The sequence below is a fragment of the Uloborus diversus genome, chromosome 1 (assembly GCF_026930045.1).
Source record: "Uloborus diversus isolate 005 chromosome 1, Udiv.v.3.1, whole genome shotgun sequence".
Taxonomy (NCBI): Eukaryota; Metazoa; Arthropoda; class Arachnida; order Araneae; family Uloboridae; genus Uloborus; species Uloborus diversus.
This window is the reverse complement of record NC_072731.1, coordinates 13,305,380-13,331,813: the sequence shown is the minus strand read 5'-3', so window position 1 is coordinate 13,331,813 and position 26,434 is coordinate 13,305,380. Positions and strand designations below refer to the sequence as shown.

Below are 26,434 nucleotides of genomic sequence, written 5' to 3'. Positions count from 1 at the left end.
TTTTTCACTCTTTTTTTTTTTTTGAAAACTCAGTGGAAAACAACTTTAAGAAAAATTCTAAAATTAGAAATTCAAAGTGGAAAAAATATATAAATTATACACTTATTCCTGTTAATTTTTAGTTAAAAACATGTTTTAGTAAAACTCAGAACACATTTAGAAGATTGTTTTAATTACTAATGGGCAAGTATTTTTTCATGTACGAAAACTACACCCTGTCCCAGAAATAAAGACACAAGCATAAAATACAATTCACAGTAAAAATACGAATGGAAGGATTTATATCGCATATGCGTATAATGATAACTTGTACGTGAAACGTAAGTTAGGGTGATTTATTTTAAAAACACCATGTGTTGAATTTATTTAGAAGACTAGAAAATAGGGTGTCCCATAATTACAAACACTTTTTAATTGATGAATTTTTTTTAAGGTTGAGAAACACAGTTACAATTGAATCGACATCTACTCTAAAATTGCATTTTATAAATTCAATTTCGTAATAATTCTGGGGAAAAGTTTTGGATTCCCCCATTCTTAATATCACTGAAGGTCGTCTAAAATTGTGTTTTGGAACTTCAGATTTAGAAAATTACCAGAGAAAAGTCAATGAACCCATTTCTCCCCCTAACACTACCCGAGATATATACAATCTTGTCTTTCAAGACTTAAATTTTGAAAAATGCCAGGGCCTCCAAACATCACCAAAGATCGAAATATAACCCTGTGCTGAGAAAGAACTGGAGAAAACCAACGTAATTATAGCACAAATATACAATCTGCACATTTGGGCAATAATTTTTTATGTTGGTTTTCTCCAGATATTACATAAAACTGTTGAAAATCGAACCTTTTGAAATGAATTATAATCTGCACCATTGTATTTGATCGTCATTGCTTTGGAAGCTCTGCTATAAACCAAAACATTCATCTAAAATGCAGCTTCCTGCCAACTTCTCATTCACTAATTTATTTATTTATTCATTTTTTGAAAAAAAATTCAAAACCCTATTTCAACTTGAATTTTTTACATTTAAATAAATATGAATTGAACAATTGTTTTTCATAGTGAGCAAAGTCCTATTTATTTTTATGAAAGTAGTGACCCCCCCCCCCCACACACACACACACACCCTTTTTTTACTTTAAAACTCGGCGACGGTGGGGGCCCCTAAGTTTTTCGGGTCTAGTGGCCACTGGCCAGTTGGAACATATCTGAATATTGACCTTTCAAGGGACTTATGCATTTTATGAAAACTTAAATAAAACTAATAATAATGCTGCAGGTTATTTTCAACTGCCCAAAACAGTGTCGCAGAATTTCTGCTACTGGGCTTGGGAATGACCAAATATGGCGGCAACGCCAAAAAATAAGAATTAATTTTTTGAATTTGTAGCAAGAAAACAATTTTAAAATAATAAATCTTTATGAAATTCCAATTCAGTTAAAAACTTTTTAGCACATTTGTGTTCAAGGCAAGATTAAGTTTTAAGAACAAAATTTTTCATCTCGAGAAAATTATTCAAAATTTAAAAAAAAAAAATTAAAAGCAATTTGCAGCACATTTTGTGTTATTTTCATTAGTTTGCACTTAAAGAAAACATCGAATTATGCTTTGTTTTTGGAAACTTAGGCATTTAAGGATTGTGTCTACTTTCATCTTGTGAATGACCTAAAATGGCGTCTAGGTTTTTTGGTAGCCATTCCTTTTATTGCCAGCGTCATTGTGCCTCAAAATTTTTACATTTTCATTCAAGAAACATCTATAAGAATGAATATTAGATCTCATGGAACAAAATTCCCTGGTAAAAAATTGGAAAAAAAAATTTGTGGAGCAAATTTGGAAAATTTTCTGACATTTTGAACTGGTCATTTTCCCTGACAATTCCAGATTTTCCCTGTTTTCCCGCAGCGTACGAACCCTGACTTATGAAATCAAACAAAATAAAACACACACACATTCATTATAGTAGGGTTTCATATTGTCCTTATTTTGATTGTATATATATTAAAGATTACTCAAGCTTAAATACAAAGCCAGATAAAGTGCAATATGTAGGTTAAAAAAACTTTTAAAGCAGGGCTTTACAAATGATTGAAAATCAAACCGATAAATTGCATGGTTAAAGAAAGGCAAAAAAATTTCATTTTCCTATAGCATGTAAAAAGAAAAGGAAGAAAGAAAAACTGGAAACCAATTAAAATATTTTTTTTTAACAATTAAAGCAAAATTATCATCAATAAAGTAAAATGTAATTCATATTATGTTTTGATTTAAAAACTATGGACACATAAGGAATTTTAGTGGAAAAGTGGATGAAATAACGTCTAACAAAATTCTGTTTTAAATTAATTACAAATGTTGAATTCCATCGTAAACTTCAGACATAACAACAAAAGTGTTTTGAAAATCATGGGCATAAATAATATTTATAAAATAAATAATATAGTCATGAAATCCCCCAAAAAATACATAGAAAATTTTTAAAGTTAAATTAAATTTTGGTTTCAAATTTTCTTCTGCAAACCAAAAGGATTCTACGAGGCAAACTAAGACTTTTACATAGTTTTACACAAATCTACTATTTAAAACTTAATTTATTTAAAAATAAAAGCAGCTAAAGATTCTTAAGATCATGTAAACCCCGAGTAAACAGAGCAAGTAGCTTTATAAAAATTAACTATAATTACCCTTCTTCATGCTCCATAGCTTCAATATCAAGAGCTACAGCAGTGACGGAAGGGCGTGTTTGTCGTAGTAATGCAATATAGGCATGAAAGATATCAACTTTCACATTTTCTTCACGTTCTGAAACAACCAAAACATATAAGAACTGAAGTACTTGAATGGCAATAAAATAGGTTCATACTATGGGAGAAGAAAACGATTAAGTAATGTTAGCAGGGCCGGCTTTAGGGGAGGGCAGGCGAGGCTACTGCCCCGGGGCCTCCACAACAAAGGGGCCCCCACAATAAAATTTTTACAAAATATCCTAACTTTCACGGGTCAAAAATATCGGATATATACGTATATATCAAAATATTCGGATATATATCAAAACATCGGATATTTTCGAAAATATGATGTTCTTTTCGAACCCTGATTAGGGGCCTCCACTCCTTCGTTGCCCCAGGGCCTCCTAATTTCCAAATCCGGCCCTGAATGTCAGTATCATGAACAGACAAACATTGCTGACAGAAGTATTCATAATCAAAAGAGGAACTAAATTAGCTTTTATTTCATTTTCGCCCTAATTTGAGCACATAAAATTGCTGTTTGCAAAAATTAGGACATTTACAGATTTTTAATACCATGTCATACAACATTTTCGTGCACCAAAATGGAAAAGTTGTATACATACAGAATAGAAGAAAAAAGATATATAAATACTAAACTTCAGTAATTTTTGAATTGGCTACTTGATAGAGCATACACAGAAGTACCTTTTCTTAGAATTAATTCAAGTTAACATCTGAACCATCAAGTATTATTTCAGAATCTTTCATTTACTAAATTTCAAAAAATCATACTTTATTCTTTATGCATATGCCACCTTCTTTATTTTCCATAAAAACTACATAACGCATGTTAGTGTTATTAATTTCCTAAAGCATGTAGGATGGTAGCATGTTCTACGCAAAATTTTTTACAGGACAGATAAATGTTTTTCAAGAATTATTTTTGATTCCTATTATTCAAGTCAAAAAAAATAAGTATATTAAGAGCACAAGATCACTTTTATATTATTAAAAGTATTTCAAAACTTTTAAAGTGACAATATTGAAGTAGAGAATCATAATAACTAATGAAGACCTTTAAATCTTGAAATAAGAACTGGAGAAATAACATTATAGAAGTCAAGTAGCATCTCATGCCTGGTTGAAATTATGGCTTCCAGGCACTTAGCAGACGCTCTACGAACTTTCCAGCTCATGTCATCATCATCACTATATTCATCTTCACTTTCACTGAAAAATATTATGATTAAAAAAATTACAAAATAAATAAATAATTAAAATAGATATCTAAGCAAATTAATACTAAATACATACCCATCTTCTTCTTCACCACGCTCAGTATCCATACTATCATCCAAGTCATCTTCATCATCGTAATTATAATTAGGATCGTAACACAGATACTTAAGACATATTTTCACTATCTAAAATAATAAAAATATCTCTTAGTACAAATAGAGACAATCAAATTTAAATCAAAGTACATCTTTTCTAAAGTAAAAAATGGGAGCCCTTAGTTATCTTGTGCTTGTTCAGAGACAACAAGTAAAACAACTATTTTATAAGAAACAAAATAAAAAAAGGAAATAAACTTATCAATAGTTTTCTACAGATAAAAATTGAATCTAAAATACATATTTCAACTGAGTTTAACAAGCCAAAATAAGTTAGGTAACAAGCCAAAAAATGACATGAATATAAAAGTTTCTATCTTGTTACTTTACAGAAGAAACAACTAATTTTAAAAAAATGCGGAAAATACAACAGTTCAACTACCTCAGTGGTCTTCAGTTTAAAGAAAATTTTTTTACATTACGGTTTTAGAGAGAAAGAGGATAAAAACATTATATTTGAATGAGAGCTATAATAAAGGGTTACAATAATAAAACTTACCGTTTGTATGTGAGGTGATATTTCTTTGGGACACCGCCGAACAAAAGATTCAAAAGCATGCAAACAATACTCTCTCAATTCATCATCATCAACTGAGCAATACTGAACAATGACTGGCATAACACGCTCTAAGTGCTCACCAAAACGGTGCCCTGCTTGTCGACTAAGAGACAAAAAATATTTTCAGTACATTATAGTGCTTTGACTAATTCTTTTATTAATAAAAATGACTCTTAAAGCACATACGACAATAAAGGTAATCTTTTTATTATTATTTTTCACAAATATTGAAAAATGCGTCTCATGCAACAAAATGTATCATTTTTAAATGAAATTTGAAGCACAGTTTTAAGTTTTTGAAATTGTAGGAGAAGTGACCACAGCATAATAAATAAAATATAAAAAGTATTTTAAAATCTTAACATTATTTCTAAACACTCGGTTCACATTAAAAGGTATGAAATAAAATGAGTATAAGATTTGCCGATTACAACACCAGGGTTCATACTCAATTTTAGAAATAAGATGAAGGAGTTATGAAGGAGTAAAATAAGATTTTGAAGGAGTACTAATGAGTTGTCCTTAAATGATGCCCAGTCCAGACAATCTGCCGAAAACGAAAAATTAAGACAAATATCATGCATTACATAAACACTTAAAATACAATAAATAACACAACTAAAACATTAAATGAGACGGGAAAGCTATTTTTAGCCAGATTAAATTTGTCATGGTTGTATCACACATTTACACAGTTAAATGGTTTCAAGAGAAGCGAAATGTTCATCAAAGGCTATGCTTGAGCAAATGTTTTTTAAAATCATTTGCTCAAGTATAGCCTTCGATGAACATTCCATTGAATCAATGGTGACAAACCATTTGATTGGATCGCAGATGTGGATGTTTTTTGCAAGTGGGAAACGGATGATTTGCATGGATTTTGGAACAATTTCTTCGAATACGGACTTGTTTTAATTTATTTTTACTTAAATGTTTATAATTGGACTGAATATCAATATGCTGAATACTGGATTGAGTATGTTCTCTTCGGATCTTAAGGTAAGATGATTTAAGTTATTGACAGGTACTGCACTGTGGAAGGCTAATTATCTGAATTGGTTTTTCCTAATTAGTCGAGGTGAAACCCCATGCTCAATTTTAGGTTTAAGTTCTTGTTTATAGTTTAAAATGTGGTGCGTTTTGCTCAATGACACTCTGTATTACATGCACACTGAAGCTTAAACACTCTCCTTTTAGTTTGTAGTTTAATTTTTTGGTATTTTGACCATATTTTTTGAATCTTCCATGGCTGATGAGCTCAGGATTCAACTTTTCAACTTTTTCTATTAAACTGCTGCTTGTACTTTCCTTTTTCTCATCATTATTTTTCTTAAAAAATGTTTAAAACTTGTTATTTAGCTCGCATACTTTATATATTTATTTGGCTTTTTAGTTTTCTTGTGTTTTGCATCTATGGGCTTCTGGTGTGGCCTTTTCATTATTTTTCACTTATATTATATACAGTTGGCTCTCTGTTTATACTATTGAACGACTGCTTTTCCCGGTCCCAGATGGTCCACAATAGTATTAAAAGCATTCTATTTAAGGACGATTTTTTATGGTCCCTTGAAAGTCGTTAAACAGAGAGCCAACTGTATATGTATGTATGTATGTATATATATATATATATATATATATATATATATATATATATACTGGAGGACCTGACATAGTTGTTCTCTTCAAAACTTTATAAATTGAAAAGTTGAAAAAAATAAGTAAAAAGGAAATGTTTTAAGCTGCTTGGTGTCAGAATGCCTATATTTATTACAACTTGATTTATCTAATGCCCAATGAGCAGTTGTTTTATTATGTATTTTTTCTTGCATACTTGAAAGATCTTCATAGTATGGCTTTTACTTCAGCCATACTCAAAGGATAAAAATTGTTCTCAGATACTACGTATAAAAAAACTAACTCCCCATCTAGAACTTTACTGGAAATCCTGCCAGGGTTCATACTCTATTTGGACGAAAAAATTCCATGACTTTTCCAAGACTTTTTCATGACTTCGATGAAAATTTTCATGACCTCGTTACACGAAGAGAATAGCACTATTTAATCTCAAACTTGGTAATATTTGGAAATGAGCATTAGCAAAACGTCTATATGAATGCCACAGACTCATTGAAGCACTTAATCGTTGTGGAAAAAATATAAGTGCACACTTAAAAAACTAAACTGTTCTTATTTTTCTTCATCATAAAAATTTAAGTAAACTAAAAATGCAGTGAAGCAAATATGATGATGCTTATATGTCAGATTTTTTTAAAAAAAACAGGCAGAATGATATTGAATGGGACAAAGGTTGAATGAGTCATCACTAAGTTTCAATAAATTTGCTTCAAAAGTTACCTTTTAGTGTCAACAGTGCCTTTAATCATCCACGTAACTTGACAGTATTTTGGTTCTTTAAAGTAAAGCCACATAGTTTAGTTCTGTATGTTTCCAAACCAGATCTTTTTTGAAAAAACCATTCAGTAATGAATCTATCTTCTGATTCAAAAGTATGTTTGTTTTTTTACAAATTTGCATATTTTCAAATGCATATAAATTAATAGGTACAGAAATTCCAGAACACGTTTAATTCCCGACAGTGAACGTAGCAGTGGGTCGCATGGTTTAGTTTTTCGTGCCGTATGTTGGGCATACGGCTGTTTTAGAGCATTAGAATTCCTCTTTTTCTGTATTCCGTCGCCTGACTTAAAATCTTTATTTTCTAAAACATTCAACAAATTAAGATAAGCTCTGAAAATTTTAATGATAAAGTTCTTACAAGTGATGGAATCGAACTCGCATGCAACTGAATTGCTTTTTTTGAGTGGGCGTGGCAAAACTAAGAACGCGAAATTTTGCTACTACAGAATATGAAACATAAGAAGGGTTGAAAATAACAGAAAATTCAAAACAAGTGATGGCCAGGCAGTAAAATCACATCGCAAAAAATGGCAAGCGGCAGCGACAGAAGTGGATGCAATGAGATTTCAAAATTCAGATTTTAATTTTTGGATCGCTCAATTTGCCACTTTTAATAGCTTTTATGTGCTATACTGTTAAATAACTCAAGATTTCTAATGCTCCTTTAGTTACTGTTCCTTTCTCTTTGTCCAGGACATTTTTCCATGACTTGAAATAAATTTCCATAACTTTCAATGAAAATTTCAATTTTCCATGACTTTTCCAGGTCTGAAATTCTGTTATTTTTTTTCCATGACTTTCCAGGATTTCCATGATCCGTACGAACCCTGTCCTGCTGCAACGCCCCCATATGAAAAAGAATAAAACAATCGAAAGGCCAAAGTCTGCAAGCAATCACGTTACTGTAATCCAGTCGATCATAAAGCGAAGCAAATTCCGACCAATTAGCGGTCTGATCGTTTGAACGAAAATTTTTAAATCCCACTCTCTTGCTGAGCATTTGTCTCGCTTACTATCTTTCCTTTTGTACTTGAATGATCTTCATATATTGCTTAATTCAGAGTTTCCCAAACTGTGGTCTGTGAATCCCCAAGGGTCCGCGAGTCCATGCCGGGGGGTCCGCGGTGCTATCTAGCTAAAACGTTGAATATAATTGAGATTGAAGGACGAGTAACGGTATTTTAACTCAAAAAGAAAGTTTCAAATAAATTTATGAGGAATTAAAAAAAATATATTGCTTAAGTACATGCAGGATGCAGCATCCTCCCCCCCCCCGGAACTCTAAGGAGCAAACACACTACACATTAATTTTGTGTACATGGCAAAGTTCATATACAGTCGGATCCTGACTTACGCGAGGGATGCGTTCCAAGACCCTCTCACATTGTGGAAAAGGGGTGCATATATGATTTTTTTTAATTAACATGCCCAATTATTTTAGACATTTTTAAACATACTTTCAAACTACTTTAGACCATTTTTTAATTACGTATTACTATTTTTTACATAAAGAGCTAAATTTTTACTGTGTTTTTAAAAAAGCTGCAATATTCAACATAAAATACTGTTACGATGCACAAAACCAATGATCAATAGGAGAGAGCGACATAAATAAAACAGTACGGTAAGTAGAGCATTTAGTAATAAGAAAGCGCTGCATTATAATAGTATTGTATAGTAGATACAATTATAGTTGCATGAATAGCCTAAAAATTGAAGATGATATATGCTGCACAATCTAATCAATATTCTAATAAATTTTGAAACACAGTAGCTTCGAATTTACTTTTATAACATTTCCATTTGTGGTAACATACCTCTTTTAAGGTCTCTATAATCCTAGTGAGCAGATTAAACAAGAGCAGATTCCAATTTCTTACTGTTTGCATTTTGCTTAGACAATACTCTGAGAGCTTTATATTAAAACTAAGTTCTGAACGTACACAGATTGCCTACTCTTGACTTGCAATTGCAAGTATGAAAGATTCACTCATACCTTATTGTCGTGTGACCTTTGATCCACTTTTAGTTGTTCAAGCGTATCAAAAATCTTTATCTTTTTTTAAATTGTCTCAAACTTTTCCATCTTCACAAACTTTAGATGAAACAGCGGGCCTAAATGCTACAATATTTTATCACCTTTCATATTTAGAGTTAATAAATGAAAAATGAGGAGTGGTTATATATACACACTAACAAAGCGATGTTTAGACTAGTGTGGGAACTTGCACAAATCAGTGATGCTAAAATGAGGAAAGTACATTCACAAAGTCAATATTTAGTAGTCAATAACAAAGCTGACACTTAATATCACGATTCCTTTTCAAATATTTTTGTGTTGCAAGCGAGAAATTAGCTTTAGTTCTAAAATTTGTTGCTCGTGAAAAACTTGTGTTATAGCTACTCCGCGTAAGTCGAATCCGGTTGTAGCGGGAGTCGACTGTAGTTACAAAACTATATTAGCCCGGTCAATTTAGACATAAAAATAGTGATCAAATGACAAAAATTCCGGGAAAGCTAAAATTTTGTAGGGACCTTGGGCATTTCATACAATAAAACATAGTTTGGCTGGCGAGTCACATTATTATCTTGACTTCTGACAATGTTTGGCCTTAGTGATACATTGTGAGTAAGATTTCTGGATTCTAATCTGACTCTAAGAAATCCATCTCTCTTGGTTAGACAACAAACTGTGTTTGACGCTTCTTTGTCTAATTTACGCATCGTCTCACTGCTTTAGTATAACGTAAGGTATTGGAAATCATATAATTCAGTAGTTACGCCCTCAAGCACCATTTCTTTTGAAGTTTTATCTGATATTCCTTTTTTTAAGAAGATGATCCGAGTTTTCCCACTTCTGCTTATCAAAGAACTCAAGTTAAAATCTGAAATTGTAAATTTTCGCTATACAATCGAATTTTTTAAACTTGTTATCGTACTATGTTTGGATCATCAGCTCTTGTTCTGCAAACTAGTTACTTTGAGAATCTAAAAAATATAGCACTAGGCACTGCGGATGACCATCATCAGAGAACTTGTTTCAAGACGGATTACGACGATCAGTTCGAAGATGGACAATGAACATGTATAATTCCAGATTTCAATTTTGAAGCAGAGAGACTGCTATGAGCTCATCGATAAGCAGAACTGGTAAAACTCGGTAGCTCCCTCTTTCAAAAAAGGGACTTCCGATAAAACTTCGAAAGAAATTGCTTGGTAGCGTACCTACTTAGTAGTATGGTTTTCAAAACTTCACGTCATACTAAAGCAGCGAGACGATAGGTAAAATAAGAAAAAGAAGTGTCAGGTACTCAAAACCTCACATGTCATACTAATGCAGTGAGACGGTAGGTAAAATAAGAAAAATAAATATCAGGTACAGTTTGCTGCCTAACCAAAAGGGATGGATTTATTCGAGTTAGATTAGAATCTAGAAATATTAAGCCACAATACCATCAAGCCACAATTTCAACCACGACTGAAAATTATGAGAAGTAAAATAGCTCAAGTCGCATGCCAAACTTATGTTTTATTGTAATCAATGTGGTTACGGTTTGAGGGCTCAAAACCCATTAAAATTTCTTTAGCAACGTATTTTGTTTCAAAGGGTGACTGATGTGGGCTGTTGCAAGCCACATTATTTTAAAATTTTTATACTTAACTTTTGTTCTCTATCATAGGTAAATTTGACATTTTGAGCCAAAGTTATCTGCTAAGTGGAGAATTAAACATTTTTTTTACTAGATAAGAAATGCTTTTATTACTTTTTTTTTCATATCTATGTAAGAATTAATTAATATGAAAGCAAACTTTTACAAATCATAACTTCTAATTTTTTTTCCTCTAAGTACGGAGCAACACGATGTTATTCAATTCTGACTATATTAGTCAAATTCAAGACTCAACGCATGTGTGGAACTTTAAAATACAGTTTATTATTAAAATGATCTTATGCAATGTGTAATCTACACAAAAGGTCTGCTCTTAAGAGCGATAACATCAAATTTCTCAAATTTTGATATTTGATGAAATTATTACAACTTTTTCCAGTTTTTATGCATTTATAATCAACTTCGAGGCGCGAGCGACACCTCAAGATATTTTTTGCGGTCAAAATCCTTTTGTTGAACCAAATATCTCTACAAAAGGCAACTTTTCCGGCTATTACTTAGCGTTTATCAGATTTTGATTTTTTTCAATCCACCCTAATGAGCATGGCCAGTACTTCAAAAGTAAGTTCACCTTGAACAAGAGCGGGATTAAGTGAATCTGAGTCAGCTTTTGTTGTAAAAAACACTGCTTATTTTGTGGCGAGGAAGCGGATGAAGAGGCTGAGAAGAACAAAACGCTAAATTATCGCAGAAAAATTTATAAAGTTTCCACACTTACATTCAAAGAATCCCTTTTAAAATTAGCTAAAGATCGTTCTGAGGTGTGTCAAAAGCTGCTCTTGCACGTTTTAGTTTTGCGTATGATTTAGTCGCTGCTTTATGAATTTTTCTTTCATTATTCTGCGTTTTCTTCTTCTCAGCCTCCTCATCCGCTTTACAGCCCCAAAATAAGCAGTGTTTTTAAAAACAAAAGCTGGATTCAAATTCACTTAATCGCGCTACAGTACGAGGAGAACTTACTTTTGAAGTGCTAGCCTCTTTATCCTCACTTTGCTGCAGAGATTGAATTTTTCCGGGTGTATGATTTTCTGCAATCCACGCGAATTGTAACGGACTTTTGACTTCTTAAATAATTAGCATTCTTATCACTTCTCCCGAGACTTGCATCGATTAAAGTTGGCATTCCACAGCTGCCCAGCACAACAGTTTCACCTTCAGTCAAAAGTTTATTGCAAATAAAGCGAAATTGTGACATTTTTCTTGAATATTAATCAGCACAAACAACAGTAGACGCTTGTGATAAATACGTTTATTCACTCGAACTGCACGTTTAACTCTAAAAGAAGCAGGTACGTCAGGGGTGCCCTCCCCCCCCCCTAGGAGGGGTCATGGCCCAGACTGCGCCATCGAAATTTTTAGGGGGATTGTTTTGAGGGGTATTTTTTATTTGGGGGGGAGGCATGCTTTTGAGGGGGATTTCCGCGAAAATAAGGGGGGTGCGCCTTTGCTCTTAGTGGTTTTAGTGGGTTGGGCACCTCTGGGTACGTGAACGATGCCACACGGACTAGAATAGCCAGTGTTATTCAAGGCCATGCGAGTAGAGGGGATTCTGTACATGACTGGCTGTCTTTTGAGAGTACGCAATATCTAGGAAGGTTTGGTCTTGGAGAAAAAAAATCATAAGAACCATTTTTATAGAGAATTTTGAGATCTACAACTTTGGTCTGAGGTACTTTTCGATTTTGAGAAAAATCGATAAAACCTAAAATTTTGACCTTTGACCCCGAATAACTTTTTTAGCGCACATGGGATCGATGGGGACTTTTGGCACTTTATTTGTAATGCTAAACCCAAGGTCTCTACAAAAATTTAGCTTTCCCGGAATTTTTGTTATTTCCATTGTCTAAATTGACCGGACTATATTAAGTAAAATGCAAATATAAGGCATATTTTTTCAGCTGGGATATCATACTTCAGATAAAACATTTTTATTCGTAATTGAATTTTAAATAGAATTTTACTTCCATGATAGCGCAAAATAAAATTGTAAAAAATGAAAACCATACAAGGGCTCTGAAAAATATACAGAATGAATAAATAAAATTAAAGGGAAAAAAGAGTAAAAATGTATTAGAAAAAATAGATTTGAGTGTGTCAAATCATGTTTTCTTTTGCTCACGCCGGGGGGGGGGGGGGTGATTCGTGGAGTTCGTGATTTTTCTGGAGGGGGTCCACGGAGGTCTGAAGTTAGGGAAACTCTGGCCTAATTTGTTCTTTCCACCAAAGACAAAAATCTTCCACTGCACTGATCTTTTGTGTACACAGGTACCCTGTTGTAATTTATCTGGACTAAAAAAAAATTTCTTTCGTCTTTAAATTCCACTATCTTTTCCTTTAATAATGTACTGATTAGTTTGGTAACCCTTAAAGTATTCTTGCCATTGGTGCCAAAACTCAGCTGAATTTGAGCCGAGAAACAAATGTTGCTAGGTACGGTACTTTCTGATCATTCAGTTAGGAAAGACTAGAGCACCGATTCGGTATCATTCAAATCGGTATCGGTTCAACTACGACGACAGAAGACACATTTTGCGTGAACCTTACAGTACTTTACTTTAAAATGTATCACGGGACCTAAAATCTTTGCTTTCAGAAAATAAAGACTTCACTCTCTCTCTCTCTACGGTTTATCTATTCTTAACTGACATATTATAGTAACAAATTTCATTACGAAAAGCAGAGCTGGCTTTCTTATTGTCCTTTGGAAACGGGTTAAATATTAATTTTAGTTCTCGCTCAACAATAGGTTAAAATAAATATTAATCATTTAGGAGATATAACTATCCAACGTTTAAATTAATTAATTTAAAAAAATGTTTCCGATTTGATTTACTGACAATCTAAACCATTCTTGGATCAACTTAAACATAAAAAATGTGATCAAAATTGGTTCAGCTGTTTAAAAGCCTTATGATTACAAACACACGAAAAAAAGAAATACATAGATTAAAATATATTTTCATTTTCCAAAAATGATAGTCAAAAATATATAAAAAAAAAAAAAAAGAAAAGAAAAGAAATTCACTGATATTAAATATAGTAATAAAATACCTAATTGCAGCAATTGCTTGAATATGGGTCCTAGTTGTAGAAGTATTGTTATTTTGACTCAACTCTTCCAAAAGAACATCAATCAATTTGTTAAAAAGATTTTGACTACAACTCATTACAAGATAACCTACAAATAAACATATTTATTTGCATATTTTACTGATTTTTTTTCTTTTCAAAACACAGCTAAGATCTTTTACTGCCACATTAATTTTGATATTAACAAATATACAATCATAACAAAATATGCGTTAAGAACATCACATTGGGATATTTTGCTCAATTGGAATCAAGATTTCCGCTACAGTTGCATTTTCCTCAAAATGCGAAAACACTATTTCAGTTGTGAAAATAAAACAATGCTTTTTTGCTCAAATAATAAATTAATTTTTTAAACAAAATAAAAATGTATGATCTCAGAGAGGAAGCACGGCAATAATTAACTTAATTCTTTTCAAATCTTAACTAAGATGTTTAAACTGCTATTAAGTTTAATAAACTTGAGTTTTATCCGGCATTATGTCCACCCAATAACTGCATTATTAGGAGGAGGGGACTGCAAGGTTCTAAAAACTAAACATGTGTTTCCTTTTTTTTTTATTTTATGTTTAAAAAATAGCTGTTGCACTTATTTCTTCAAAGATGTCTCAGTTGAAATATGAATTTTATTTTTAACTGGAGATGAAACACACTGAGGCATATATGTCATTGAACTAATGAGAATGTGTAACATTTTAGCATTTTGCTAAAATTTTCCACTCAATTTTAGCTTTTATGCTAAAGAACTTTTAAAGCCACCTTAAACCCTGATTGGAGTTGAGGCAGATGTGATGAGTTTGAATGGGAAAATTAATACTTGACTTAATTTTACCTAACATTAAAAAATATTTAGAATAGTTTATACTGTTAGAACTTATATAACAGTTAGAACTTATTGTAATCATTGTAATATTAAATAAATGATTGTAATATTACCTTTTTTTAATTAATAAGATATTAGTATGCATTTTGCAGAATTTGCATGACAATGATTAAAGTATCACAAAATAATAATAATAATCAAAGTAATGTAAATTAGCAAAGTATTTTCAGCTTTCTAAACCAGAAATGAATCTTAAAACCCAGCAGATAACACCAGGAAGAAAAGAACCTGAAATGAATAATTTCATCCACTACTTTGACTTGAATTAGGTCTGTTTGTATTGCTTTTCAAACTCATGACAAAAAAGAGTGGATTTGAATTGGGCACATAAAATGTTCCACAAAAAAAAAAAATTGCATATATATATATATATATATATATATATATATACAGTTGGAGTAAAAACTTTCAGGCGAGTGAAATTTTTTGAGAAATTGGGCCTATCTTCAACTGAGGATCAAAACATTATTTGAGTGATAATTATTAACCTTAAATTCAAGTAAAAAAGACAAAAAAAAAATCACTTGTAATTATTTCTTTATCAAAAAATATTACAGATCAGCATTTGAGCCTGAGTAAAATCTTTTAGGCCAGCATAGAAAAAAGCACAGGAAGAAAAAAAAATAGAAACACTTAGAAGTTTGTGTAGGAGCCACTTCTTCGAATTACTTCAAATCTTCTTGTTTTCATAGATGAAACAAGTTTTTGACAAAATTCGGCATCTGTTTTGTACCATTCATTTTCGACAGTAGATTTCAGCTCTATTAATGAAGTAAAATGTCTCCCATTTGCATAAACTCGTCTTGCTAAGTCACCCAATAAGATCTCGGTTGGTTTGAGATCAGGAAACTTAGCTGACAGTTTCAAAGTTTCAACATTGTTTACTTGGAACCAACTTTTTGTACTGTTACTCGAATGGACAAATGCATTGTCCTGCTGATATTTCCAATTTTTTCCAGCAATAAACTCAGCATTTGGTAAAAAATGATTTGTGAGGACATTTTGATATGCTTGTGAATTGATTTTACCTGATTGGCGCTTCTTGGAAAATATTTTTTTTTTACATTTCGTAAATCATGCCAATAGTTCTTCCATCTGTCTGGTCCATTCAAATTCCACTTTTTTTCGTCAGAAAAAATCATTTGTCTTTATCGGTTAAATTAGGTTTAGACTTTCTGGTTAAAGTTCAAACGCTCTATTTTGTGTCTATTCAATAACTGAGGCTTAGCCAATTTTGCTGCATAAATCAAACTTTCACACCTTCTAATCAGGGCTGTGAAGTCGGAGTCGGACTAATTTTGGGGAAAAAGAGTCGTTCGAAATCATGCTGACTCTTCTTTCATCACTTGAGGACTAAGATCTAGGTCTTCCACCAGCGTTCTTTTTACAATTATTGTCTTTCAATCTAAAAAAATATTGACTACAGTCTTCTATCTCCCTATTTTTTATCACAATGGTACAGCTACTCATTCCTGTTGAAGAACCTTCTACAGTCTGTCTTCTTTTATGATCAGTTAGCTTCTTACCTTTCGACATCTGCACAAACAGCACAAAATTTGGATGAAGTTAATGAAAAAATTACAAGTTGAAAGGTTTCCAAATTCTTATTAACTGCTGTGATATTTATTCCAGTATATGTACATTTAGTTTTTAAGAAATACTGGTGGCTTTAAAGTTATTACTCCGGCTGAAATACTAACTTTGAATATACCACTTTTTTTCTGGTAGTTGCATACTTCACAAAACCTTTCTATTGTGCTATTACTTACAAATGAACATTAATAATTAACGATTCAATAATATTTAAAACCTTTCACTTTCAGTTTTCCGTTTTCTCAAAATTTTTTTACTGGCCTCAAAGTTTTTACTCAGGCTGTATGTACCACAGACAATTGAAAATTTTGGTAATCGAGTTGTTTTAACAGCGAAATTTAATGAAACTGAACATGATGACTGATTAGAAAGGATTCACGTGATTGAATATTTCAACATTTAAAAACTCACTTTAGTTTCATAATTGCACTAGATGCAATTAATTTGCAATTACATAAAATTCTAAATTTAGTAAGATTTCAGGATGCATCAAAAATATTATTCTTATTATTCTTAACCTAAACTAATACTAGTTTATTACTTAATGCATCAATTAGGGATGCGCCAATAAGAAAATTGGCCGATTACTGATTAATCAGCTGTTAATAATTGGCCGATTAATGATCATAATAATTAATTTGAATGCTACAAATTTCTCCATCATATTTTTCTCTAATAATTTTGAGTTTAGTAATAATTAATAGTTTATTTCTGAGAGAGAATTTATTTTTATCCACTTGCCTAATTTCCCCAAAATAATTTCAAAATTTCATCCAATTCATATTATTGTCAATAAAATTACATTATGTTAACTAGACATGAAAATGTAAAAATATCAGGAGGTAGACTGTGGTCAGCTGACTAATTTAGGATCACTTTTAATAAAAAGTTATTCTTTAGTTATTAGGAGACATTTAATCCAAGGCTTTTATTCTTCATAAAGAAGTTAAGGAGAAAATTATTGACACAAGAAAATTGCTGCAGCGATGTTTACAATATACATGTGTATATTTATTCAAAATTGAAAAAAATAAATAAATGAATAAATAAAATAAAAAATAACATTACTTCAACCATTACTTTGTTTAAAAAAATCACAATAAAGTGTGACATATTTCTTTTTTTAATCAAGTGATATTTAATAATAATTCAATTTTTTGGTGAATCAAAAACTAATAATTTAAAGGGAAGTTGTAAAATGCATAATGTAATCACATGTATAGTTAGAAGGACAAAATAACTGAAAAAAAGTTTGTGTTATCAAAGGCTGGGATGAGGGTATTCTAACATAAATTTAGGAAATGAACACTTTAATATTTCATTCAATTTTACGTACTTTCAAAACTATTTGTTTTGTTTTTACTCTGTACACTTTCGTACTATATGTTATAGTAATGTTTGCAGAAAATTACTTATTTATTGTGAACAAATGCATTCTCATAGTTTTTTACTGAATGTATGCTTTAAAAAATTATTTTGGAAAATATTTTTTTCCGCCGAACAATTAACGCATCCCTAGCATCAATTCAAAAGGCATATGTTATGTTAAAGAGTGAAAAAAATTACAGTAATCCAATTTGTTGTCAGCAACAGAAATAAATAAATAGTGGTCTGAACTAAATGACAATAAGAGTACTTTTCAGAAGTTAAAAAAAAGAAAATAAATTTTTAGTGCTTATAAGCTGTTTATAACAATACATATTGAAGAACAGCAGTGAGAACTTACCAATAGCTGTAATTGATCTTTTGCGAACAGCTAATCTTTGACTTGCTAATTGCGGTAGTAATGCTTCTTGGATTGAAAGATGAAAGTTTATGAGCAAACCTAAGACACAATTTGAATAGTAAATGAACTCATACACAATACTGCTTATAGAAAGAAATTACAAATAAGGGATATACAAACCTCCAAATCTACTTAATAAATCACTAAGAATGTCAAGCGCTTCCAATTGAACAGACACGTCTTCCTGCTGTTAAAAATAAAATAGATTAGAATGTGAGTAGTTTCTTAATCAGCTTTGAATGTTTGGACTTAAGACTTAGGGCCATTCCACCGTCACGTGCGGGACAAAAATACGCTTAAATTTCATTAACATTTCGTCATTTCTCTTAATATTTTAATGAAACAGAAGTAAGCAATTTTTTTAATCTTCACATTTGATACAAAGATACTCCTGACACAATTATATTTTTATTCAACAATTTTATTATTTAAAATAATTTATTTGCCTGCGTCACGTGCGGGACATCCAAAGTCAACCTCTGGTAACTTGCTTATGAATAAGATAATATTTTTGCTCTATTAATACAGCAATGACGAAACAAATTGTAGATTTTTAAAGCTATGGTTCCAACGTAAAGGAAACATATCTCATTAGTTTAGAAATAATTATTTAAGCCATTGAAAAAAAATATGTATATGCCCATTCCATTGAAAATGGTCATTTTGTCCTGCACGTGACGGTTTACGTGCTATTTATATTTCATAAAAAAGAAATAATTTTTGAAGAAAGTTTTTCCTTAAGAAGTCACACATGCATTTGTGATTTTATAAGCAACAAAATTTTGTTACTCATCCTTTTAAATTATTATTTTTCATGAAATATATGAAGCGTCACGTGCGGGACAAATTTACCGTTTTCAGTGGAATGGCCCTTAAGGGAGAGAGGACAGTCATTTATAAAATGTATGGGATGAAACTTAAAACTTACAAAAAAAATTTCAATCTTTTACTGATAAAATTTTTATATTTTTCTTTAGCTTGTTTGTTACTTTCATTTGATCTACTTATTAACTTCTACCCTTTGCAAAGTATAACTTTTTTTCTTTTCTTTTCTTTTTTTTTTTTTTTTTTTGCAACTTACTACCACTAATTTTATTTACTCATTTTTTTTAATTGAGAGAGATTAAGAGGATTATTGAAGTCTTGAAATAATTGCTTGAATTTATCAATTTATATATTATAGTCTACTTGCAAGTTTTAAAATAAAATACAGCATATTTAACTTTTTGAACTAACCATCTAAAAGGGTGTTGAAGTTGAACCTGATACTACATTTGATATTATCAAGTGCACATCAGCTCTAAAATGCCCAAAAGCTTAGCAGTAATAATACAGTCAAGCCCTACTAGAGTGAACTTAGTCACAAATTCCCCATCTCATGAATGACTTCTCTCGTGGAAATCCAAAGGTTTCATCCAACTCACTTTTGGATGACCTAACGATTAACTGAAATGTTCACTGTTCATTTTTGTACACATTCTAGACATTGACTATCATTTCCAAGCCACTTGAAGCGCCATACCGCATCTAATACTGTTTGCCAAAGCATAACAAGCAATCAAACTGTTGTTCTACTTGGTTGAACAATTTTAAAATAGCAGGTCTTTTGCTTAAAATTGTAAGAAAACCGAAAAACAATGCATTAACTTGAAGATACATAGTAAATTATTTTCTAATAAAGTGAGAGACAAAAGCAAATAAGAGACTCATTAAAATGAAATGCCACATCCTGTATACTGCCATTCTAAGCACAAAAGTGGAATATGCAACTGAGGTCAAGCAGAGATATTCTGTTATAAGTTTGGCTCTTACATATATTTGATTCAGATGCGTCTTTTTTTTTTTTTTTTCAGAATTTTTTAAACAGTTAGCTCCTGATCAAATGACCCTAAAACGTTTTATTTATCAAGTAAAATACGAAACAGAGAAAAACTTGGTTATAATAACTCAGTTTTGTTCAAAAGTGCAGGAATGACTGCTTTTACTACTGTGCTTAGCATGGCCGTATGAATAAACTGAAACTCCAGTTTACGTTTTGGTTCAGCTTTAGAAACCATTACACAGTTTTGGTTTGCGATTTCTGTTGGAGAGAAAGAAAAACCAATTTAGTTTTGATTTGGACTTGGACTGGATTGGAAAAAATCAAAACTCAATAGCTTTCATTTTCAGACAGTCAAGTTACATTGCAAGGAAAGGAAATTACTTATTTTTCTTTCAAACAATATCAATCATGTTTGAAAGTTTACAATTATTATTTCAAGTTAAAGTTGGTTCCAATATTATTGGTTGAACGACGACTCGACGTATTTCTGGTTTTTGACAAGAAAGCTCTCAGTTATAAAACAAAAAGTTTTTTTTTTTAAATGAAACTTACCTTTATGTGTATTTTGGTCAAGCAGAAAAAGAAAATGTGTGGATTGCATATATTTTTTCATGTTTAATCCTTTATATATTCCAAGGAACACAGAGCTATTAAACCCTAATGTTATTCATAAAAAAAAAATCATTTTTTTTATTTTTTCCAGAAAAAACTTTTTTCCATCACTTCAAAATTTCCGGAAATTTTACATCTCTAACTCCACATCAAAGATAATTTAAAAAACAAAACAAATTCAAAAAACTGCAGAAAGAAAAAATAAGCTAAACCAATACCTTTGAAATTGCATTGCTTAGTCTTCCAGTTATTTTTTTACAAATACTTGCAACTAATGCAGTAGATGTGGGAGGTAGCTCGCTAATAACAGTTTTTAAACCTAAAAATAATAAAAAGAACTATTTTAAGCTGTTAATACCATAAGTATTTAAAAAGATTTATCACAAAGTTTTAAAGTATTGACAATTTATCATCACATAAAATGGAACGATTTCTTATAATTGGATTATTTCATGTGAAATCAACTAAAAAAAAAACTCAACCTGATCATCTCAAATTTTCATGAAACTTTCAGAAATCTTACTGAATTTCATGTATATATTAATTTAATTTGAAATTTGCTAAAAAGCGTTTTTTTTTTTTGGCCGGCAGTGTTTTAAAATGTTATAACTCAAGTTCTGCGTATGCTACAGAATTATATAAAAGCTCATTTGAAAGCCAATTAACACATAACATTACAGATTTTGAAGAAAAATAAATTCTTTTTTTTCTTCTTTTTATATTTATTTATTTTCAAATTTCAGTTAATGTCTTTTCAAAACTTTTGGGTAAAATAAATGATTTGTGATGTATTTTGATGAATACATCCAAAAACTTTCATAGTGGAACAATGAGTGGTTAAGCAGTTACAGGGAGTGTGGGAAAATTTTGCAGTTTTTGCTTTAAAATGTTATAACTCTAGTTTTATGGGAGCTACCGAGTTGTATAACAGTTCCAACTTGTTAAGTAACTCAAAATGCAACTTTTTGAGAAAAATCCTTGTCGCACCATTTTAAAATACAAATTTTTGACAGAGAGATCTTTGAAAATTTTGAAAAAAATATGCGATTTACAGTGAACCAAAAAGGGATCAAATTACATCAGTAACAAAAAAAAGCTAGCAAAACATTTCAAACATTTTCCCACATTATCTGCTGTAACTGCCAGGATTGTCATTTCCATTTTCCCAAGGGTGTTGCACGTCCCTCCCCCCCTTGAAAAAAGGAATTTATACCCCCCCCCCCAAGAGGATATATATGTACAGCATTAATTTTTCAAAGCCAGGTGGAGAAGGAATGGACAAATTGTGAGGTATTTATGCTGAAAGGATTGTTTATGCTGTATAATGGTAATTTCTAAGTCAAATACTATAGTAAAGAGGAAGAAAAAAACCTTGGACACTCTCCCCTAAATGAAGGGCCTGGTGGCTGCTGATCCATTTATGGCCTTTTCCCCACCAACTATTTATAAATTTAAGACGACAAAGATTATGATTTAGGAAAGTCAGGGGTCTGGCCAGAGGATATTTGGGTCCGTTAACGGACCCTTCACAAAAATCCGATCAACCAAAACGGACCTTTCACAAAATCCCGATCAAACAAAACGGACCTTTCACAAAATCCCGATCAAACAAAACGACCTTTCACAAAATCCCAATCAAACAAAACGGACCCTTCACAAAATTCTGATAAACAAGATCGGATCCGTCACAAATTGTTTATTGAATGAGCAAATCTGAAAGCAAAATAACGCATATTTCTGTGTATAAACTGATAATTTTTGGAACCTTTTTTTAAGTCAGATTAGAGGAATCAGCTTATACAAAATCGGCTAATTTTGAAAAAAAAAAAAAATTGCTCCTGCAAGCGATAAATAATTGCTACTAACAAATAAATATAATGGTTGTTTGTTTTATCACAGCTAATTAGCGGGGCGGAGGTGTTGTAAACTTTTCTGAAAAGGCATTGCTAAGCACTTTTCTTCGCTCATGATTTAATAAACAATAATAATATATATCTGAAGAACTACAAAGGAATAGTAAGGATGAGGAAAAAATATGATCGCTTCAGATAGGGTTACCAACTTCAAAATTATCACCACTTAGCGTCTGGCGTTGAACCTTTATAATGACTTGATTAGAAAATATTCTCATCATTTTGCCAGCTAGTCAATATTTGCGTATTTACGGTGCAGTGCGATGTTTGATTGTTATTTTGGGAGAAAATTATATGGGTTTTGATTTTTCGATGCTAACAAGGATGATTAACTTTAAATAAACTCTTAATTACCGTTTTTTTTTCTTTAGATGTCTACATTTTTAAAAATGCAATCTTTTAACATCCGACATGAGAATCATATTTTGTTCTTTTTTCAAGCTAACTTCGCTTTATTAGGATTCAAATAAATGAAAAGTCTCTTTATTTCTGTTAGAACTCTCATTTCAAGTTTTTAAAGCAAAATTCCATTTTCTGTTATGAGTCAAAAATTAAAATGCTGAATAGATGGTTTATTTTATTTTTTGGGTCAACTGTGTCCACAGATATTAATGATATGTTTATCATAGGACTCTAAAATGCAATTTTAAAATAATTTTATCAAAAACATTTCTTTTACAAGCCGTTTTTATACTTTTGATGCCTTCACTTTGAGAATTGCGATCCGCTATGGGAATCCTATTTTTCGAATTTTTGATGATTATTACGCTTTGTTAAGAGGTAAACAATTGAAATATCTTTTTATTTTTGTTAAAATCACAGAACAGTTTTAAACGAAATTCTGTGCTTTTTAAGAGTGTCTTGGGTCAAAAAGTTGAATGCTGAACCCTATTCTGAATTTTATTTTATTTATTTATATTTTTGTTACAATTATTTTAAGTACTGTACAGAAATATATCTAGTATAATTTAACATAATGTAGAATGGTAGATAAATATTGATACTTGAAAGAGCAAAAAAAAAAAAAAAAAAATCCTGCAGGGTTCATATTTAACACTGAAAATTAAAAGTAAGGAGCATTTAAGGAGTTTTGCAGGAGTTCATTTTACTTTTTACAGACAAGTTTCTTGTTTAAAGTTGCATTTTTTAAAACGTATCTCAAAAAAATATGTAATGTACTAAATTTATAGCATAGCAAAAATATAAAATTACTGCTTCTTAGACTTGAACCGTCATGGAATCAGATTCAAATATGGGGGGGGGGGGGGTTAACCATTAAAATATGTTTTATTTTGAACATTAATGAAAATATAGTGATATTGATTGAAAATTAGTATTTTCTTAAAAATAAAACACATACTAACAATTTCCTAACCAAAAAAAAAAAGACTTTAAAAAATTTAAATAATTGCTAAAATAAGAACTATAATAAGCCGACTGAAAGCAGTAGTGGACAAAATAGCTTCCAACTATCAAAATAATTAAAAGATTTACAGGATACAAAAGGACAAACTTCAAACACAACAAACAGTTTTTGGCGAAGCTTGTGTTTGATTTTGGTATAGAAACATAAGGTTACTCCATACAAGATTGAAATACAGAAAATTTCATTTAAGCATTAGGGATCCTTTTGAAAAATTGCACAAATTATTCTAATTATCAAAATTGATCAAAGTTTTGTAGACCATTTCAAAACTTTTGTGTGACTCTACACTGATAAACATAAAAAACTGACTAATTTTAAGAATTTTTCTTTCTACAAAGTATGAAAATATTAATTCTAGGAAATAGTGGTACCACTGTTTAGCTATTAAATTGCTCTTTCATCTGTTATGTTTATTCATGTTTTGTAATTAATATCTACAACATTTTAAAATTAGAAGAAAAAAAATTAAATAAAAAAAAAGGTCCCGATTTTTTTTTTATTTAAAAAATTATAAACTTTGCCAACTATAGATGATAGGTCTGGAATAAAACACTTAAAGAAGTTGAAACAAAATAATTTTCAGCCAGCAATTTTCATACTTAACTTTCTGACATTCAATACTCATAATGAGCATGAAATTCATTATAAAAACTTTTCAATTTAATGATTTCAATAAAAATACAAATGAACTTAATTTCTTTACCTCTTCACAAGGCATAGTCAGCATCATAAATGCAAAAAATCTTATACCCACGGTGGATGCAAAGAGATTGATTTTCAAAGTGAACGCGTTAAAAGTATAAAGAACGACACATAAAAGAATTTATTTAAATGAACTATTTTAGAATTTCATTTTAGAGCAATACACAATAAACGTATTATTAATAACAATCGACGTAATTGAAACAAAAGTCAAATTAAACCAGCGAGTTAGATTTTAAATTTTTGACTCTCATAAAGGACACAGAATTTGGTTTGAAAATTTTAACTCTGTGATTTTTATAGGAATAAAAAGATATTTCATTTATTTGCCCTCTAAAAAACCATAATAAGCATCAAAAATCAGAAAAATTCGATTTTCATATCGGATGCAAAGAGATTGCTTTAATGAAAATGAAAGCATCATAAGTCTAAAAACGGCAAGTAAAAGAATTAAAGCAAAAAAAAACTTCAGAATGGCACTTGAACAAGTCTATGCGATGTTATATTATTATTAATTATCAAAATGATGATCAGAAATGTGGAAAAAAATTCAGATGTGGGGAAGAAAATAGTCTAGCGAAAAAATCGAATATCCGGTAACAGACGAAAAATAGCGGAATTACTTTAAAATTCGGTACAACATTAGTATGCATATCGGATTGGCAATAAGAAAATCTTTGAGGTCAAAAAGAATAAAAAATAAGGAGTTTGTAAGGAGATAATAGTAAAATTCAGGAGTTTTAAGGGACCTTATTTTCTTTTCTTAAAAAGCAGGAGTGTATAAGGAGTTTGTAAGGAGCATACCAACCCTGTCCTGTACGTCATGATTTTGATTTAGGGCACCTGATTTGAGGAAAAGGTCACATTGGTTGTTTTTTTAAGTCTACAATAAACATTATTAATAACTATCCATATAATTGCAGCAAAAATTAAATTAAATCCATGATTACAAGTTTAACCTTCTGACATTTGACATTCATAAAAAACAAAAAATTTCACATCAAAACTTTCATTTTATGATTTTAATAAAAAATGAAAGAAAATTTAATTTATTTTCTTCTTAACAAAGCATAATAAACATAAAAAATAAGGACAATTTGATTCTCATATTGGTAAAGATATCGAATTTTCTAAAAATGAAAGCATTAAAATTTTAAGAATTAGCAAATCAAAAAAATATTTAAAGTAAAATAATTTTAATATTTTAACAGACCTACAATATGAACATTATTAATAATTACAAGGGGTTGGGCACAGAATTCTAGTGTATAACCAGAACAATATCACCCCAATTCTAACCACCTGTAAATAACTTTCCTTAAGTGAATACATTAAAATCAGTGATAGAACCCTAAGCATACTTACCAATGCTGGATATATCTCTAAGCTGTTCCTTTTCTGAAATCATATTATTGCATAAAGTATCTACAATCGTTTCAACCTGGTATTCTTTAACTTTATTAACTAATGGGCCCAAACTAGAGAATAAAAAAAAAACAATAAAATCAATTTGGTATACAAATCAAACAAGCACATAAAAAAATTAAATACTAAGAAATACAATTTACAGATAAATGTATTACAACTTATAGCCTGCAGGCAAAAAACATAGCCAGATAATATAGACGCACATGTGCATGCTGTGTGCGGATACATTTGATGCTGTGCAGTGCATATACATTTGTTGTAGATATGTGCATTGGCTAAAAATTGTTAATATTATCCATATTCAGCACTGATTATCTTCAAAACTTGAAGATAAATTAATGAAAAACATTCATTATTGCGTTCACAAATACATACAACCGCTGTTGAGTTGATCTTC

General features: G+C 30.7%; 1 protein-coding gene across 1 annotated transcript in view; it reads right to left on the bottom strand.

The window, feature by feature from the left end:
* The window catches only part of LOC129228028 (cullin-associated NEDD8-dissociated protein 1-like), a 112,844-nt gene that overhangs the window by 66,703 nt on the left and 19,707 nt on the right, over window positions 1-26,434 (bottom strand). Inside the window, exons 4-12 of the mRNA XM_054862658.1 lie at window positions 25,975-26,087; window positions 20,787-20,887; window positions 18,255-18,321; window positions 18,075-18,173; window positions 13,834-13,960; window positions 4,634-4,796; window positions 4,055-4,164; window positions 3,816-3,970; window positions 2,693-2,810 (exon numbers count right to left, since the gene is read on the bottom strand). Coding sequence (XP_054718633.1) covers window positions 2,693-2,810; window positions 3,816-3,970; window positions 4,055-4,164; window positions 4,634-4,796; window positions 13,834-13,960; window positions 18,075-18,173; window positions 18,255-18,321; window positions 20,787-20,887; window positions 25,975-26,087 — 1,053 coding nt within the window. The remainder of the gene's footprint in view (window positions 1-2,692; window positions 2,811-3,815; window positions 3,971-4,054; window positions 4,165-4,633; window positions 4,797-13,833; window positions 13,961-18,074; window positions 18,174-18,254; window positions 18,322-20,786; window positions 20,888-25,974; window positions 26,088-26,434) is intronic.